Source organism: Saccopteryx leptura, chromosome 1, assembly GCF_036850995.1.
Source record: "Saccopteryx leptura isolate mSacLep1 chromosome 1, mSacLep1_pri_phased_curated, whole genome shotgun sequence".
In the NCBI taxonomy this organism is placed as follows: Eukaryota; Metazoa; Chordata; class Mammalia; order Chiroptera; family Emballonuridae; genus Saccopteryx; species Saccopteryx leptura.
The window spans coordinates 189,694,302-189,713,303 of record NC_089503.1 but is presented as its reverse complement, the minus strand read 5'-3'; the positions used below and the strand labels follow the sequence as shown (position 1 = coordinate 189,713,303).

Here is a 19,002-nt window from a genome sequence, read left to right as displayed (position 1 = left end):
CAAGTTTGGTTTCATATGTGCAATTTTAACATTAATAGTACATAATATTTTTTATTTATTTAAAAATGTGGTTAACATGTATTTTTATTTTTCCTGTATCTTTTTTTTTTAAGGGGCCCAATATTTTCTTCTATGCCCAGGGCCCAACTGACCTTAATCCATCTCTGATGAGGGGCTATCTATCTTGAAAGGGGGGGTGCTCACCTTACATGCACAGAGGAGTCACCAGGGCAACCCTTAAAGCCATCCTGGACCCCGGAACCAGAAACTGCAGGGAAGATATCAAGACCTCTGTCTTTTGGAAAAAGCTGTCCAGGTCACTGAGATAGAAAGTCAAGTCCTGGCCCAGGGAAGTGAGCTGTCAGGTCCTTGTCCTGTCACTTTCTTGCCTCGCCTTCCTCACAGATAGTGTCTCTCTAGTTCATTCTCTCACTCTCTTTTCTTGCCAAGACAAAGATCTTATAAGAACCTTTGCCAGCCCACCAGAAGCTTGTGGTCATCCTCATGTTTCCTAAGGGCAACGTGAGCAACGATTACCCGAGATGAAGCAGCTCAGGAGGCAGTCGGGGGCAGCCCTAGGATCGTAAATACTGAGAACTGACAATTGTGTTTGATTCCTGTAGCACCAGCCACCCTCCTTCATTATTAGTGAATTCTTTGAACAAAGTACAATTTTTGTTCTTCAGAATTACTCCTTTCCATTCTCCAGCTCTTGTCATCCAGGTTTAAGCTGATTCTGAGAACAGGAAGGCGGATGAAAGGATTTCGATTTTCTAACCTGATGGCCAAGCTGCAGCCTCATGTTAGTGGGTGTTCACACTCTGTCTCCGTGCCTCCGGCCGCCACCCATTTGCTAGTTCTGGGAGAAGCAGGTAGTAGAGGATATGGGTGGGGAAATCAGGATAAAAATCCCACAGGCGGAGTGCTCATTTTACCCTCTGTACGATGGTATGTTATTGAGCCCCAATAATCAAATCCACAGACTTTACCTATCTTCTCAGCATGGCCATCTGTGTGGTATTGATATATGATGGGATCCCTTCCACAAAACTCCTGAAGTTATCACAGAATGAAGGGGAGCAGGGGCGTGGCCAGGTGAGGCAGGATGGCAGACAGGAGATCTGAGATGACACATTTTTTTAAAAAGCAATTTAGCCTCATCCCATGGTTTTTTTCTTCAGCTCTACGTTGGAGGTTAAGAATGACTCATTCTCTTGAGAACAGACTCACATGAACTAAGTTCCTAGGAGTGTGATGTATGCGTCAGAAGACCAATGTCCTGCTTGTTAAGAGTTCATGCAGCAAGTCCACACATTCTCTTCCCTTTGGAAGAACTCTACGAGAAAAGCCAGATTATAACCCAAAAGTCTGAGTCAGAGGAATTAGCCAGAGGAGTCAGCTGGATGGTCTTAATCACATGCATATCAACCAGGCAGGGCCTGGCGAGCCGGGACATTTCAGGGCCACTGTGGATGTTGGTGTGGGAACCTGAGAGCCAGAATTGGACCCAGAAAAGAGCTAGGCCAGGGCCAGGTAGATTGTCCAAGTTGAGCCCTCTGCCCAAAGAGGGGATTGCAAGCAGGCAGAGTACAGTGAGACCAGGCAGGTTGCCCCATTAATTCGTTCAGTAAGGAGTAGGCAGCTGCAGAAATGATGCTATACCCATTTCCTGTGGCCACAGCTACATTCATATGAAGACAGATTTGAAAAAAATATATCATCCCAATTTTTGTTAGTAAGAAATGCATATGCTAAAAACAATCCCAGCCATATGCAAGAATGTACAGGGAAGATAAGAATTTTCTACTCTAGGGAAAACAGCTGTGTTAGGCTTGCTCATTGGTTTGCCGGCTGCAAGCGCTTTGCCTGATTAGTGTGTGAGCATGTGGCAGCTCCATGTGTGTATAGTCTGTGTGAGGCTATGGGTGCTTCCTTTAGGGCAAATTGCTTGCCTGCCACTGTGAGGGGCCATTTTTTCTGTTTGTTCACCTACTGCCATGAGAAGCACTTTTCCCTGCCTGTTTGCTCATCCGCTGTTGTGAGACTTTATTAAACAGAATGGCTCAACACTTTCCGGCTCTGCAGTTTCTCTACTGTCTGCCCAGATCCAAAGTGGACCTGCCTGCCCTCGGCCACCGGCATCACACCCACCCACTGCTATTTGTTCCAAGCACTGTTTTAGACCCGCAATTCTAAGAAATTAATGATTAATTTTTTTTTTAAGTGACTGCCTTCATGTGTTACTTCCAGGGACTCATTCTATCAGTATTATAGGGAATCTGAATGTTCGGGTCTCCAGGAGACCCGATGTGTGGTCAGGTTTAGGCACCAGCAGCTTTGCCAGCTGTCTCTGGAGGAGAGAGCCATCAACCGGCTCGGAGCAGCTGGTAGTGGGCAGGGGCATAGCTGCCCCATGACACTCATTGTTCGTTGTGTCTGACTGACAAGCCTCTTTTCTAAGTGACATAATCTTTAGTTGATTCTGCTGATTGATTGCAGGCAGGCATTTAGATTTTCCTATGTCTATCAGTACTTAGCTGTTACACTATGAGCGTCTTGGTGTTATCTTATTGTCTGTTCTTCTCCTGCACTTTTGGTTTTTAAAGTGATCTAAGGATCTGAAGTCTGTGAGTTGAGGCCGTGAGGTCTGTTTACTAGTCACTCCTCCCATTGTGATCAGCAAGTACCTCTCATGCACTGCCCATGGTCTTAGGCACTGATGGTCCAGCAGTAACCAAAGTAAGTCTTGTTGTATTGGCCAATTCTTGTAGGGTGAGATATATAGAAAAACATTAAATAAAAAATGAGCTGGACATACCAGTCTGGCATTCAGAAAATTCAGACTTCATTTGTAAGGAGCCATTCTTTAAAGTAATTGGCACAGAAATGGTGGTTAAAGAAGAAACTGGAAGGTCTCCAGTGGAGGGTCCTAAAAGAAAAAAGGTCCAAGAACCCAGTCCTGGGGCGATAGTTCATGAAGAGTTGGGGACATGAAGCAGCACAGGCCAAGGAGGCTGGGGGTGGGGGGGGGGCAGCCAGAGACAGGAGACAGTCAGGGTATGGCATCTCAGCAGAGAAGCTGTGCCAGCCCTTCGCCCCTGGGTCACTGCAGATGGCAAGCAGTCTATCCTGAATTGGAGGGTGACATTGTTGGGTAAATCAGTGTCTGGGACAGTCTCAGGGTCTTTATGGAGGAAGGATTATTAATTGAGGGCCTAAAGGGTGAGTAGGAGTTGGATAAGAATGGAAAGGAGGTTGCAAGGGAAGGTGAATGTACCAGTGGAGGTCCCGGATAAGGAGTGTTTGTTGGGAGGAGGCATGAGTCAGGTAGAAGGCGGCGCTCGGGAGCAGTGAACGGTGAACTTGGAGGGGAGAATTGTGGCTTAGGAGGAGACTCAACCTGGAGGGCGTACACTTATCCTGAATTTGGAAAAGCATAGAATGCTTTAAGCCAGTGGCTCTCAACTTGCCATGGTTTATCCCCCAGGGGACACATGGCAACATCTGTCCACATTTTCACTTGTTAGGGTGGAGTTCTATTAGCATCTAGTGGGTAGAGTCCAGAGAGCCTTCCAAAATATCCTACAATGCACCGGACAGCACCCACACCATAGAACTGTCCAGCTCATGATATGACCAGTGCTGAGGCCGAATGCTCCCAAAGCATCTGCTGACCTTTGTTTCTGCTGTGGGCCCAGCAGCGGGGCTGACCATGGAGCCCTCGTGTGGCAGGCTCACACAGTAGGCGGCTTTTTCCTTCCGTCTTTCCTCTTCATGCTGGAGACTGAAGTGGAAAACCATTTCAACATCATATTCATATAAGGTAGACAAGGGGAGGGTTAGCATTACTGAGTCTGGTTTTCTAGCATAATTTCTAAGACTTCACCTTGTTATGCACTGGGCTCTTACTTCCTCTTTGCTGTATCTGTTATGCTTTAAAAAAAAAAAACTGAGCAATGCAATTAAATACAGTTTTGTGGTCCTTAATGTGATCTTAAAGGAGTGCCTCATCCCAGATGCTGGTGTGGTATTCTTCATGTTCTGCAGAGTGTGGCAGAGGAGTGAGCAGGGCATGCTGAGGACAAGGGTCTGCGTCACAGTCACAGATACTGAGAACGCAGAGACTGTTGCTTCCCAGAAGGAGGACTGGGGACCCGAGAGAGAACCTGGGGCTATGGAATGCAAGGATGGGCAGTGTCCTTCACAAGTGACCTGTCTCTCCCCCCCAGTGCTACATGTTCCACATGTATGTCGGCGTGCGAGCTGGAAGGGGCATCGGTGACGAGATCAAGGACCCAGCAGGCGACGAGTATGAGATCTATCGGATCATCTTCGACATCACCTTCTTCTTCTTTGTAATTGTCATCCTCTTGGCCATAATACAAGGTAACCAGGCACAAGAAGAGCTAGGATTTGAACCACTGTGTCCCCAGCCACAGAGGGAGGGAGGACACCAGGGGTTTTCTGGGAGGGCTGTTTCTTTCACTTGAAATCTGCAGAGGAAGAATCAGTGGCCTGGGGTCCTCGGGGGTGGGGGAGAGGTGGACCCTGCCTCTCTGTCCCTGCCACTGGCATGCTTGACAACTCCAGTGGGGAGTCAGTTAACCTCTTTGGGTCTATCAAATGGAAATTATACCAGCCTCTGAGCTATAGGGTTGTTGAAAAAAAATTTTTTTTAAAATAATACAGCTTGACCTGTGGTGGTGCAGTGGATAAAGGCATTGACCTGGAAGGCTGAGGTTGTGGGCTTGAAACCCCAGGATTGCCTAGTCAAGGCACATACAGAAAGCAGATACTACAAGTTGATGCTTCCTGTTCCACCCCCCCCCCCCAATTTTTTCTCTCTTCTCTCTCTAAAATCAATAAATAAAAAAATTTTAAATAAAAAGAAATTTAAAGATGATTCACATTCAGTGAGCGCTGGGAAATGGTGGTGGTGTTCACATTTGAAGGAAAAGAGCCCCTGTGAGTCTAAATATCTGGATTGGGCACAGCTAAAGGTACAGGGCCTTTGTGGACAAACAAGTGCCACCTTGACCCAAGGGACTGCGGGTGTGGTTTTTTTCTCAGAAAATGTTCATGACCATTTTCTGCTCATGCCTTATCACTGCCTTGAATTAAATGTCAATAAATGTGATGTTACCTCTAAGTTCTGCAGACATAAAATGGTACACTTTTTTCAGTAAAATACACGAACAGGCTTGAAGGACTCATGATCCATTCTTCATGTCATTACTGAGTCTAACAAAAATGTGCTTTATTTGAGAGCAAAGTCATAAGACACTTGGAAGAAAATGTACTGCCAGCATCCTAAGAGAGAAACTGTTAGGATCTGGAAAGTTTATTTATCAGGAACTTGGGGAAAAATGATTTGAGACAAATTCCTCCCATTAATATGGTCATGTTGGATTTCCACATTACTATGTGAAAATCATATTAGTAGAGTTTTCTGTGCTTTACAACCATAAATCTCAGCGGCTCCTGTTCAGCATGAAGTCAGTTGTGATAGACCACCTATATTTGCCGAGTTAACTGGAGGTTTCTCCTGCCTCTTGCCTCATTTTTAACCCCTTTCAGGAAGACCAGGCCCCGTAACTGGGCATTTCACTCCGGGTTCAGTGGGAACATCACGTGTGTGTACAATGTTCCCTGTTTCTGAGCATCACTTAGCATGGCTGCACATTTTCCCTTCTTTGGAAGGGTTAGCCAGGGCTTGTGAATTTAATCATGATTCTCTGGTTGATAAAGATGAAATTGTGTCTTTATTTAACACTAGGTTTAATAATTGATGCTTTTGGAGAACTGAGAGATCAGCAGGAACAAGTCAAAGAAGTCAGTCTCTACACCAATTCAGCTTTGAGGCTGGGTGCTTGCTCCCCTGACCTCACTGCCTGGGTCAGAGAGCCCCAGTGGGTGAGAAACGGGAGAGGAGACGAGTGCAGCTCCCTTGGCTGGCAGGAAGAAGTGGGGGGCCCTGGGTACATGCAGACTGTCACATGGTGCCGTTCACCCCTCGAGGAGTGGGAGGCCCTTCATTGAGAATGATGGGTGCATGGACAGAGGAGTAAACGGGATTACAGAGCAGCATGGGGACCCTTCAGGAGGAAACCCTGAGTACTGAGAGCTGGGGGCTGCTGTCTGGCTGGATAATCAGGGCAGTTCTAAAAGAAGGCATCCCAAGTTGAGTCCTGAAGATCGCAGAGATTTGGGTGTGTGAGAGAGAATAGGACAGTGAGGGCAAGCTCCCTCCCTGCTGTCCCCATCGTGCACATCTCCAGGGCACCACCCACATTTGATTCTGTAAGAATGTCCCTACCCAAGGTCATATGCACCTCTACTCGATTTTAGGGAATTTGCTTGGCACATTTTTTCTCAGAAGTGTAAGTGGTTGAACATGATTATTACAACCTGGTGGTGGGGCTGGGGAGTGTGAGGCCTGCTCATTAAGAGAAATTTACAGTGTAGCTTGTGGTCTGTGGGAAACAGGAAAGGAGTTCAACAGGATAGTGAGCCGATCAGACTTAGACTTTCAAAGATGGAAATGGTCTAAAACACAGGGAGTGAACCAGGAGGTGGCAGGACCAGGGACAGGGCTGTGGTCACCAGCTTCTTCTGGTAGATTAGGTTTCTGCTAAGAAGTGCCCTGGGGGTGCAGGACCCCGACGGACTCAAGCAGTACTTCGGAGTTGGCATGAAATGCTCTGGTGGCCTGCCAGCTGCAGAGGATGAAGACTTTAGAGCAAGCAAGGCTGAGCCCCAGTTTCCAGCATGAGCCACCAGAGGATGGCAGCTAGGTGACACTGCAGGGTGACTGGGAGGTGACACAGAGAGGTTGACATGCATGTGCTCAGCACACCTACATGGTGACCTTTGAATATACTGAGTAAACGAAGCAGTTGCCCATAGTTGTGAGTTGCACCCTTTTGTTCGGCTCTCGGAACCCTGACATGTTAATGTTCCCTTTGTGTTGTAGACCAAATGCTTCATCTGTGGGATAGGCAATGATTACTTCGACACGGTGCCACACGGCTTTGAAACCCACACCTTACAGGAGCACAACTTGGCCAATTACCTGTGAGTGTGCCTGTCTGGATTCAGCCTCTCCCAACAGCCCCCAGGGTTCTGTCTCACCAGGAGCAAGACAGCCTCCTGTTCTTTGTTGACTGAGCTTGGGTTCCCCAAAGCTCGGGGAGGAGGGTCCGAGCCAGGTGCACCTTCCCTGAGGAGTAGGTGCACTTAGGAAATGAGGCTGCACTTCGACCTGTGGCGATTCCCTCCAGAACCGGACACAGAGGATGGACAGGATAAGCAGGAAGGAAGCTGAGCCTGAGCCTGGGCCAACCATTGCCTGTTGCCATAGAAACCCCCCAGCTGCTGCTGAGAGGTGTGGGGGTGGGGACCTCCCTTCATCTGAAGACCCACATCTCTTGTAGGCACTATCAGAAACAGTTCAACATTGCCTTAAAACAATACATGGAAATCTGGCTACTACCGGGGACTAGCTTTCACTGAAATTTGGTAAAAGACTCCCCTTACTTTCTGACCCAGTTTTAACATCAGAAGAGACGCAGGGTAGCCAGAAAAAGGGTGTCATGAATGCACAGCTGAGTGAAACTGGTGCTTTAGTTAACATTTGTAATCCTCAGATTTGCACACAAGGGTTGGGTTGTGATTCCTGCCCTGGGAGTCAGCGTGGACACAGCTCCGGTGGTTCTGCATGGGCTGGCACAGAGCAGCTCCTGCAGGTGTGGCTCAATCTGTGCACACGTTTTAGTGCCTTAGAAAAACTATTTTAAAAGAAGGTCCTAAGTTTTGGATCCCTGTGGCTCTTTTTTTTTTTTTTTTTTTCATTTCATTTGAAGCGTGAAGAGTGGAGGCTCAGCAGTCTCTGTTTATGCTGCTGTTCCCCCACAATCCATTCTGATCAGTCTCTGTCTCTGCAGGATTTTACTGATGTATCTCATAAACAAAGATGAAACAGAGCACACAGGACAGGTAGGTAGGTGGGGACCAAATCCTGTAGGAAACAATAGAGGGAAGTCCTACAGTTTGGAACAAAATGTGTGCATTAATGATTAGGACAGATATTAGTCCTGGCATCTTAACATGCCCCAGATGAGGCTGCAAAGCTTGCCTCTGTAGAGAAGTGGAAGTTCACAGAAATATCAGCTTTTGGTTGGTTAAAATGCTGAGTTCTAGTTTTGATCATTATAATGTCCTTGATTTCTAAATCAGATAGCCGATAATTTCAAATGAACTTCAGTGCACAGTTTTATGGTCATTCAGTTAAAAATAATTGCATATTAAGTGTCTTAAAATTTGTATATTAAATTCATATCCAGCTGTTAATGGTTTGAATTGGAAGAATACAATTAACATAATATTTTTAAAAGAACCCTCAAAATCATATACCACAAATAGTTTTTTTGCATTATTATATTATGGTCTGGCTGGATAATGATTATTTGTTTATTACTAGAAGTAAGTAAGGTCTGGTACAGTGAGGAACTATCAAAATATTATTGGGCTTCTCTAGTGCTGTCTGCATATATGTTGTGATTACACCATTATGCCTACATGATATATATATAAAATAACAAATGTGAGTCCCTATCTTACATTTGTTGGGGTAAGACAAGATAATAACACATTGTCCTTACTTTTACAGGAATCGTATGTCTGGAAGATGTATCAAGAAAGGTGCTGGGAGTTTTTCCCAGCAGGGGACTGTTTCCGGAAACAGTATGAAGACTAGCTGAATTAACTCTGACCCAGACCACCTTCGCAAACCCAGACACACTCCTCTTTATGTCGCAGTTTCTCCGACTCTCTCTCTGTCTCAACTCTCTCTCTCTCTCTTTCTCTTGCAGACATCCTGCTCATTTGTGAAACGCCACCCTTATGTGCTTCCTGGAGCAGTGAGAACCTGACTGGGCTTCCCCCTATCTGTGTATTTTCTTTGAGAACCAAGACTGAAGAATAATCTAAACTCATTCGCAGACCACATAGGAACTCTGGAACAAAAGCCATTCTGGACACACAATCATGACACTGACAGATGTCCTTCTGATACTCCTGGAGCTTCCCGATAGGTGGGAGGTTCACAGAGAAGCGGCAGCTGCACCCATCAACCTCTTCATGTCTCCTCTTTGGAGGGGCCTCCATGGGTCCCCAGATGGCAGCTGCCAAGTGCCGCAGACACCAGTTAGGAAGGGAAATAGTACGTTACTATATGTGAGGGTTGAGCTATGCAGAAGACATGTGCATGAAAAAACATCTTTATTTTCTTTAGGACCACTTTTTTTTCCTAGGGTTAATTTTGTGAATTTTTTTTTCTTTATTCTTTTTTTTTTTGGTGGGGGAGGGTAAGAAGAGCAGTCTGTGCACTTTTTACAGAGACGGGTGACCTGTCTCAGGATGAGGGGCTCTTTGCATCCATGAATTCCCATGTACCCCTCACGCGCGCCTGTTCTCTCATTTCCGTGATGCTCTGATGCAACCCTGCAACTCTGAAACCTTTGTATGAAACAAAAGACTGCAAAAAACACACTTTCAAAAGAAATAATTCATTGTATGTTTATCATGCTTGTTTAAAGGATCGAGAAAACCCTCAGAGGCAAGCTAGTCCCCGTGAGACAACATTCATGGTCACTGTTCCGTAGTTCACAGCATGCCCTGGGCTCCACATGGGTCCAGAGCCAATGTCATCCACCAATGTGATCCATTGTGGACCCAATATCCTCCTCGGTTTTTCTCTTTCGGTCACCTGTGACCAGCTGTTAAGTAAGGACTTCTCGTCCAACCATTTTTTAATATTGATGCTGAAGCAGTATCCATTCAGGGAGTTTATCAGTTGCATCAAAAAACATGGATGATAAGATCAGTCACTCCATTTTTGAGTCCTTTGAAATGGAATGCCAATCTTCACAAATAAAAAGGCAGATTCAGAATGGAATCAAAGTCATTTTGCAAACATTAGAGCTCTTTTATTACAAGTCTGCTTGTTAATTTTAGAATTGTAAAACTTCTCTGATTAAACTATTTACCTAATTTGCCCACCCTCTTCTTTCTCTATTTCACTTATAACTGGGATGCATCATAAAAGGTTGAGCTCCTAAGGTGAGAAGGGTCAACCCACCTCTGTTCGAGCCTCCCACACTGTCAGGTTTCCCTGTACCCAGGCAGGTTTGCTGCATTTATGATTACAGAACCTCAGAGTTATCAGGCATTTTGAATCACCTACACTACCCTGTCATTTCCTTGTTTTGGGCTCACCTAGAGTTCTTGAAAACCACAAATGGCAGAAAGATAACTATATTGCATTTGAAGCCAATTTTTATACAGCTCTCATTTTGGAAAGCTCAGGGCAAATCTGTTTACCTGTAAGAAGAGGGGTCCATTTTCTGAGACAATATGAGAGAGAATTAGTACACTACCGAGTAATACATCAAACATAAATGCTACCTGATGCTTGCTGTATGCCAAGGGCTGCTCTAGGGCCATTGTCATTGTTCCTCTGATGGCACAGCATCGGAGCCTAGATTTTGCATGTATCTTTTGGCATCATTTTTACTGGGGAGAAGGAATCAATGTGGCTACCCCGGGAATTTTCGAGCCTGCTCAGGGAAATGATCTTATATTCTGAGGAGTTTGAATAAAGTAAGTCGGGCCAGCTCCCCAACATATCAAAGGGCACATCCCTCTGTGCCAGGAAACATTGTGGAGGAAACATACAGTGGAGAGGAATCAATAATTTTTTAAGACAAAAATCTGACAGATTCAGGTCTTCAATTTATAATGCCAAAGTTGGAGCTGATAGGAAATACAGCACAGGTGAGAGGTGAGCCCAGAGATTCCAAGTTGTGGACTGCTGACTGATTACTCTGGCTTTAGAGTGCTGGGAGTGACAGAGTGCTCAGAGAAAGAGGCTGGGGAAAGGGTGCTCTCCCCACCCTAAGGACTTGGAGCATCAGTATTGGAGGGAGAGCAACAAGGCAGAGCCAGTCGTTGGCATGATGACAGAGGAGGGCACCTTGCTCCCTTCTCAAGGCTGTGAAGTAATGGGAGAAGGAACTTCTCTTTATTGACAGTACTAATTCTGCCATGAAATCTCACATGAATCTCAAACACATTATGGCTTTCCACTTTTTTGAGTAAAGTCAGGTCTGCTTGACTCAATGTCAAAGAATGTAATCTTGACCCTTGCCAGTGGGTTAGTGGATACAGTATCAGCATATGGAAATCCTGGGTTTGATTTTAGTAAGGGCACATAGAAGTGACCATCTCCTTCTCCACCCTTCCCTCTCCCCCTTCTCTCCCATTTCCCCTCTCGCAACTAGTAGTTTGATTGGTTTGAGCATCAGCCCTGGTCACAGAGGATAGCTTAGCCTCAGGTGCTAAAAATAGCTCAGTTGATTTGAGCATCTTCCCCAGATGGGGGTTACTGGGTGGATCCCAGTCAGGGCACATGCAGGAGTCTTTCTCTCCCTTTCACCAAAAATAAATAAATAATAATAATAATCTCTTTAAAGCTTTGTATTATACAAATAGTCAAAAACTCAAAAAAAGGCAATGCCTCCATATTTTCATTTCAACACTTTTCTGCCATTCTTATTTCATCTCTGATCCTCCTGCCCACAAAACACCTCTTGATTCTTTTCTATGAACTGACATTAGAGAACAAGAGTCGCAGTTGAAGTTGAGGTTCTCTAGACACGACTCTGTCCGGTGAACTGATATCCATTGCGTCGCCTGTGCAGAAGGCAGGAGTTTGCCCTGAGCCCTACAACACTCATTTAAAAGTCATATGGTAATAAAATACCTTCTACTTGGTTGTAAATGAATATCTACAAAAATTACACATTTTTCACTATCTTGCTTTACTGGGGGAAATGTTCTTATTCTTTAAGCTCCTGTTTTCTGTGTGAGTTTACCAATAGGCCCTCATTGCCAGAAAGGTCTTTGGGTGGCTGCCACTGTGGCAATGCTTCATCGACCACAGAGTAACAGACAATTTCTATAAATGTATTATATTTGTTACATTTACCTAGAGATGGAACTTGTGTAAATTTGACACAGAAAAGGCTTGAATAGTTAGCCATTTCTCAAATTATTTTGTGCAGAGAGTGACCTCCTTGTCACCATATAACTTTTGTGCCCAGAACCCTGACATACCTGTGACAGAAGCTAGGAAAGGGGCATCTTGACCTTCACACAAGTGCATGGATGGCACCTGGCACATTTAATAACTATAAATATTAATAGCACTCATTTCTTAAGGGGACAAGCTCAAACCTGTCATATCTAAAATTATATTTAACTCTGCAGTTTATGTGAGTACTGAACCATAGCTAAACAATCCTAAGTCCTATGTTCACAAAATCACAAAATATTTATAATGACACAACTCTACAGAAACAATCAGCATTAACCTGAATGTCCTCATATGTATCACATTCACTGCCCTCTGGAATATTTGAACTGCAGGACACTGAAGCCGTCACATTTCAGGTGAAGCAGTCTCAGCAGGTTAAATGGCTCGACTGAAGTCTCAATGCTGTTCAGTGGGAGAGCTGGAGCTTCTTATAAGAAGTCTGGTTCCTTTTTAAGTCTTTTTCTTATTATAGCCAGAATAGTTTGAAAAATAAGAGGTTCTTTTTTATGACTTAGCAAAAATGAAATTGGAAGGCAGATAGTTACAAAAGTGTGGGTGAATATCATCATTGCTCACCAACATTCTGCTTCTGTGACAAGGGGCATCCTGGAACTGATTGTTGAAATAGCTGCCTCGACTGAACATGCTGTTTCTGGGTAAAGAAACCAAGCCTCAGCTTTAGTCCAAGACTGTAGGGGAAGTTTTGTCTTGCCATTTTGTGTTAATATTTACTTTATTTCTCTATGGAAACAGTACTACAGACTATTTCACTGGTTTTTACAGCTCTGTATCAGTTACTTTATTGCATCTAAAAAATATATCCAGCTCCAGTTGTAATAGTCATCATCAGAACGATTTGGGTTCATAAAGATTTTGAATAATATGAGTTAAGGAAAGGCTTTTGGAGATCTTGGAGCCCTACATGCTAGCATGTCTGTGCTGTTGGATGCCAAATTTGCTTTCTTATCCATCAACTCCTACACACCCATGATATGTCCCAGTTCTCTCCACACATCATAAAATCTGTTTTTATTTTCTCCTAAGAAATCTGTGCACTTGATATATGTGCACTCCACTTGTATTAAGCATTGCTAAGTGGGTCTTGAAAGAATTCACTTTTTATAGACCTGGTTAACACCACTCAGTATTATAAAGTGTAATATACCCAACATGAACAATACTATATTAACATATAAACAGAAACTGGAGAGTTAATGATATTTAAAAGACCACCAAACCTGAAAGTTATCGCACATTGTAATTTGAATTACCTGCAGTTTTAAATTTAATGTTCAAATGTATTAAAATTGGGCAAGCCTAATATTTTCTATATAAATTTAGAAATACAGACACAGATATAGGTAGGCGTAATGTCAAAAATCAAAGTAGGGCCCTGGCCGGTTGGCTCAGTGGTACAGCGTCAGCCTGGCGTGCGGGGGACCCGGGTTCGATTCCTGGCCAGGGCACATAGGAGAAACGCCCATTTGCTTCTCCACCTCCCCCTTCCTCTCTGTCTCTCTCTTCCCCTCCCGCAGCCAAGGCTCCATTGGAGCAAAGATGGCCCGGGCGCTGGGGATGGCTCCTTGGCCTCTGCCCCAGGCGCTAGAGTGGCTCTGGTCACAACAGAGCGACGCCCCGGAGGGGCAGAGCATCGCCCCCTGGTGGGCAGAGCGTCGCCCCTGGTGGGTGTGCCGGGTGGATCCCGGTCGGGCGCATGCGGGAGTCTGTCTGACTGTCTCTCCCCGTTTCCAGCTTCAGAAAAATACAAAACAAACAAACAAACAAACAAAATTAAAGTAATAGATGGGCTTAAGATGATCACACTCCTTTATGGCAATATGTGTTTAAACTTTTAATATTATGACCAAACTAAGGGCCTCCCTCCTACGTAAAATAAAGACGAATATAGCGGAAGCCTTGGCAAGATATAAAACATTTTACAATTTTACAACAGATGATTGTCAGTGTATTTTTTGTTTATTTATATACATGCAGAATAAAATGATGACTTAAATGGGGTTTCCTCCACAACAGTAAGGAAGCTGGTAGAAAATCTTATCATTTTGATTAAAGAGTATAAAATTATGAAATAAATGCTTGCATATAAAAATATCATGAAGGCTAATTTAGAATGAGCTCAGGCAGTGTGCGCCACACACAAAAATAATTGATATTTTATACTAGTTATAATAGAAGAAAGGGACGATTTCTATCCTGTGTTCCCAGGACACAGCCCGAGGTGTAGGAGCCATCGAGAGGCCTGGGTCAGTGCACACTCAGGCGTGTGCAATACGTGCATCCCCCCCCCCCCCCGAACTTCACAAGACATTCTGTAAGGAGAAGCTGTGTTTTGGACTTGTGCATGGGAGGCAGATGGGACAGTGGTAAATCTGTCATTTTTCTTCCATCTCCTGTTTACCTGGTTAGAATCCACCCAGAGGCAGATTGAGTCCCCTCTCCACCTACTGGATGGAACCATCTGGATCCCTGATTGTGGCTCCCTTTGGGAACAGCTCCAAACCCTGCAGTGGGCAGGTGGGTCCAGGCCCAAAGTAGAAGGAGGACCCAGAATGCCCAGGGTGCCGCCAATCTGCCTGACTTCACAAGAAGAATAGAGGGAGGGACCTCACGTGCCAAGACAAGGGACTGGTCAGCCCCAGAAGCAGAACCTGGAAGCCTTGGGCAAGTCCCCTACAGGGAGCTGAGGCAGAGCGGGGGTGGAGGGTGGGGGTGTTTGGGCGTGAGACACTCACGATGCAGGGGCACCCAAGGAACCTGAGGCAGCCCATGAGGTTTGGGGCTGAGACAAGAGTCCTTGTACGATTTCTTGCTTGCTTTTTATACATTTGAAATATTCAATAATAAAAAACGAACAATAATGAAACAGTAGCTTCAAAGCTTGGCAAATGTAGCATAATGCAAACAGGTCACGGAAAGAAATTTTCCTAGCCTTAGCTTACTTCCATTTTCTCTGACAAGGAAAATAGAACAATTGATTACTTGAATAAAAGCATAGATCTTCTGCTCATCAAATTTGAAAAACTCAAGTTCTGAAGATGTCATAGGAAAAGAAAAACCCCTTTTCAATTTTGTTCCAAGGTGTTAGAATCACTCACTAGAAGTAATAAAAAAAGAGATTTTGCTCAGCTTTCCAAAAACTTTTGAATACTTCTGCCTAACAGTTAGCTGGGCAAGTGTGGTAGGTAAAGTGCTTCCTTTGAAATTTAAGTAGAGGCTGTATGGTCATTTTTCAGTGTTCCCAGAAAATATATTCTTAGCATAAGTGCATAAAAATCATCTGGAATATTATAAATAATTCAGGTTCTTCAGCCATACCCCAAACATTCCACTTTGGAAGGTCCAATAATGTTAGGAAATCTGCATTTTAAATCAGTACCATTCTCCACCAGTGCACAGATTTTGATATAAGTGGTTGAAAGACTATAATTTAAGGAAAAATTCATGATCTTAAAGCCCTGAGAGCTTATGACTATTTGATGGTGATGCAATTCTTCTGGCCTTCAAGTGTGATGTGTTAGCTCACTTGTCTGGAGTGCAAGTGACTTAGATTTCAGCCCCAGTGCAGGTACCACTAGCAATATGCCTGTGCTAAATTTATTAACCCGTGTTAATGAATTCATTTAATTTGGCTAAAACAGGATCCTTTAATGTCAGAATTCTGAAGCTCAAAGTTTATGCAAATGTTAAGAATTGAACAATTCAAAGTAGAGGACTTTATATTATTAACCTGCCCAAAGGAACAAACTCAGATTGTGCAGTAGATAATCAGCACTCTGAAAAACCTAGAGATTTTCTAGGACTAAGGAAAAAATTTATTTTCAGTTCATTGTATTTATAATTATAAAATTCCATGCCTTAACTTCTGAATTTTTGCCTCATTAAACAAAAGTAAAATGTTTCATTTTCTTGTTAATTTTTGTAGTTTAATTTGTTTCTACTCTATTTTGTATGGTTGTAAAAAGGAATATTTAGAATTTATGTTTATTATCCTATGTAAATTTTATGCTGGTTTATTATAGGGTTCCTGGGGCTTTTCTGAGACAGTACCAAAAAGAGAAAGGGGTATTAACTCCTCAGAGTACTGAGGCATCCAGATTCGAGGGTCACAAATCATTTAAGTATTGCCCTCTTGCTTAGTACTTTGGTTGTAGTACTGGATAAAGGGATTGCTATGGAAAAAGGAAGAAACAGGGCCGTGGTTAAAGGTCTACATTGGGAAGAAGGTGAGGGGATGAGATTGATGACCTCTTTTCTTCCCAATCCCAATATAAAAATAAGGTCAAAAGCCAGTTAGGAACCAGAGACAAGGAGCTGAGATTATAAGGACTTTGCCACTTTCTTATGTTTGTTATTATTGTTAGCCCTACTCACCCCTTGCTATGTGAAATAAAAACTGTTAAAAGGAAAAATATAAGAACATAAAAAATATTACAAAATGATAATTAAAATTGAACATATTGAAATTTATGGGGCATAGCTAAAGCAGTATATACATGCAAATTTATAGCTGAAAATGTTTGCATTAGTAAAAAGAAAAGGTTTAAAATCAATTATGTAGATTTATATATCTAGAAATTAGAATTTTTTTAAAAATGGAAATTAAACCCAGTAATTAATTGTTTTTGATAATTAATTAATTAATTGATAATTAGTGAATAACTATATAGTAAGAGAAAAATAAGAAAGATGTGAGCTCACCCTGGCCAGTTGGCTCAGTGGTAGAATGTCGACCCAGCATATAGATGTCCTGGGTTCAATTCCCAGTCAGGGCATACAGGAGAAGTGATCATCTGCTTCTCCACCCTTCCCCCCTCCCCTTCCCTCTTTCCCTTTCTCTCTCTCTCTCTCTCTCTCTCTCTTTCTCTCTCTCTCTTCCCCTCTGCAGCTATGGCTTGATTCAAACACATTGGTCCTGGCACTGAAGATAGCCTCCAGTAAGCCTCAACCTCAGGTGTTAAAAATAGCATGGTGGAGAGTATAGCCCCAGATGGACAGAGCATCAGCCCTGGATAGGGGTTGCTGGGTGGATTCTGGTTGGTGCACAGGCAGGAGTCTGTCTCTCTATCTCCCCTCCTTGCACTTGAAAAATAAAAAAAAAGAAAGATGTGAGATAAAATCAATAAAATAAAAACAAAAAAATAAAAAATACAGATTTAAAAAGCCAAAGTTGGTTCTTTGGAAAAAATTAAAAAATTGATAAAACCATAGCAAGCCTGACCATGTAGTGGCACAGTGGATAGAGTATAGAACTGGGACATGGAGGACCCAGGTTCAATGCCCTGAGTTCACCAGCTTGAGCACAGGGTCACTGGCTTGAGTGTGGGATCATGGACATGAACCCATGGTCGCTAGCTTGAGCCCAAGGTTGCTGGCTTGAAGCCCAATGTCACTAGCTTGAGCCCAGGGTTGCTGGCGCTAGCAAGTGGTCACTCACTCTGCTGTAGCCCCCTGGTCCAGACACGTCTGAGAAGCAATCAATGAACAACTACGGAGCTGCAACAAAGAATTGATGCTTCTCATCTCTCTCCTTTCCTGCCTGTCTGTCCCTATTTGTCCCTCTCTCTATCTCTCTCTCTGTCACAAAAACAAAACAAAACAAAAAAACAAAAAAAAAAAACCATAGCAATACTGTTTGAGCCCTAACAAGAAGAAAGAGAAGCCATGATTTACTAATATATGGAATAAAAAAGGATATTATTACAGATAAGATGGAAAAAAAGTAAGAGAAAGCACTATTTACTAACATATGGAATAAAAAAGAGAATATCATTACAGGTAAGACTGATAATTAATAAATAACTATATAGCAACCAATCTGACAATTTAAGTTTTTCTAAAATTAAATGGACGGAATCCTGAGCAACACATAGAAAAGATGAATTAAAAATGTAAGTAGCCCTCGATCTACTGAATTTAATTTATTATCAACAAGGTTCCTTCAAAGGTGGTTTTACTAATGAATTCTATTAAATTTTATGTTTTCCATACTATTTCAAATTCTTTCTGTTATGGTTCCAATTATGCTTGCATAAGAAGAGCTTTTTATGTAGTTCAAAAAAGGTCAGCAATGAAGTAACCATATCCTTGACCCTGTTATTGTTACTGGGGTAGGTAGTTGACAGCATGGTCCATATGAAGAAAGCATGGGCTTTTGCTTTGATGCATATGGGAAGTGATGTGAAACATCCCCTTGGAAATGAGTCTCTCTGTTTCACGTGATCTGAATGGCAAGCACTAGGTTCTGGCAGTTCAGACAGTCATTTTGCTACCATGAGAGAAGGCAGTCAGCAGACAATGCTGAGCAGTGGTGGGATTCAAATAATTTAACAACCAGTTCTCTACCCTAATGACCATTTTAAATATAAAAAATGATATACTAAAAGGTAGTTTATTATTTCATAAATGTAATGCTTAAATGAGAATAATAAAAGAGGTACACAAAACTAGATTATAAGAAAGTTTTAAAATATTAATGAAAAGATATTAAATAATACCTGAAAAAAATCAAGCTGGCAAGGCACACAGCCCAGCAGCAGCAGAGTCACATGGCCTAGATCTGACCACAGAGCAGTGAGCTCATAAATGAGTACTGTTTCAAGATGCCAAAGTTTTGGTAATTTGTTGTGATAGCAATAGACACAGTAATCTAACAATAGTGTCTGAAATAAAAAAGTAAATGAAGTGGAATTAGAGGAGTAGAGACTGCAGGAGAAAGACTGGTGATCTTGAAGAAATATCAACAAAAGCCACCCAAATAAAACACACAAAGAAAATTGACCAAAAATGAGAGCTTTATTTAAAATTTTTTAAAAAGCACAAAAAACACA

The 19,002-nt window shown here is 42.9% G+C and overlaps 1 protein-coding gene across 1 annotated transcript in view; it reads left to right on the top strand.

The window, feature by feature from the left end:
• The window catches only part of LOC136388187 (ryanodine receptor 2-like), a 195,594-nt gene extending 186,830 nt beyond the window's left edge, over positions 1–8,764 (top strand). The window contains 5 exon segments of the mRNA XM_066360153.1: positions 4,230–4,386; positions 5,777–5,832; positions 6,974–7,074; positions 7,944–7,995; positions 8,669–8,764. Of these exon segments, the coding sequence (XP_066216250.1) occupies positions 4,230–4,386; positions 5,777–5,832; positions 6,974–7,074; positions 7,944–7,995; positions 8,669–8,764 (462 nt within the window).
• Positions 8,765–19,002: the final 10,238 nt, after the last annotated feature.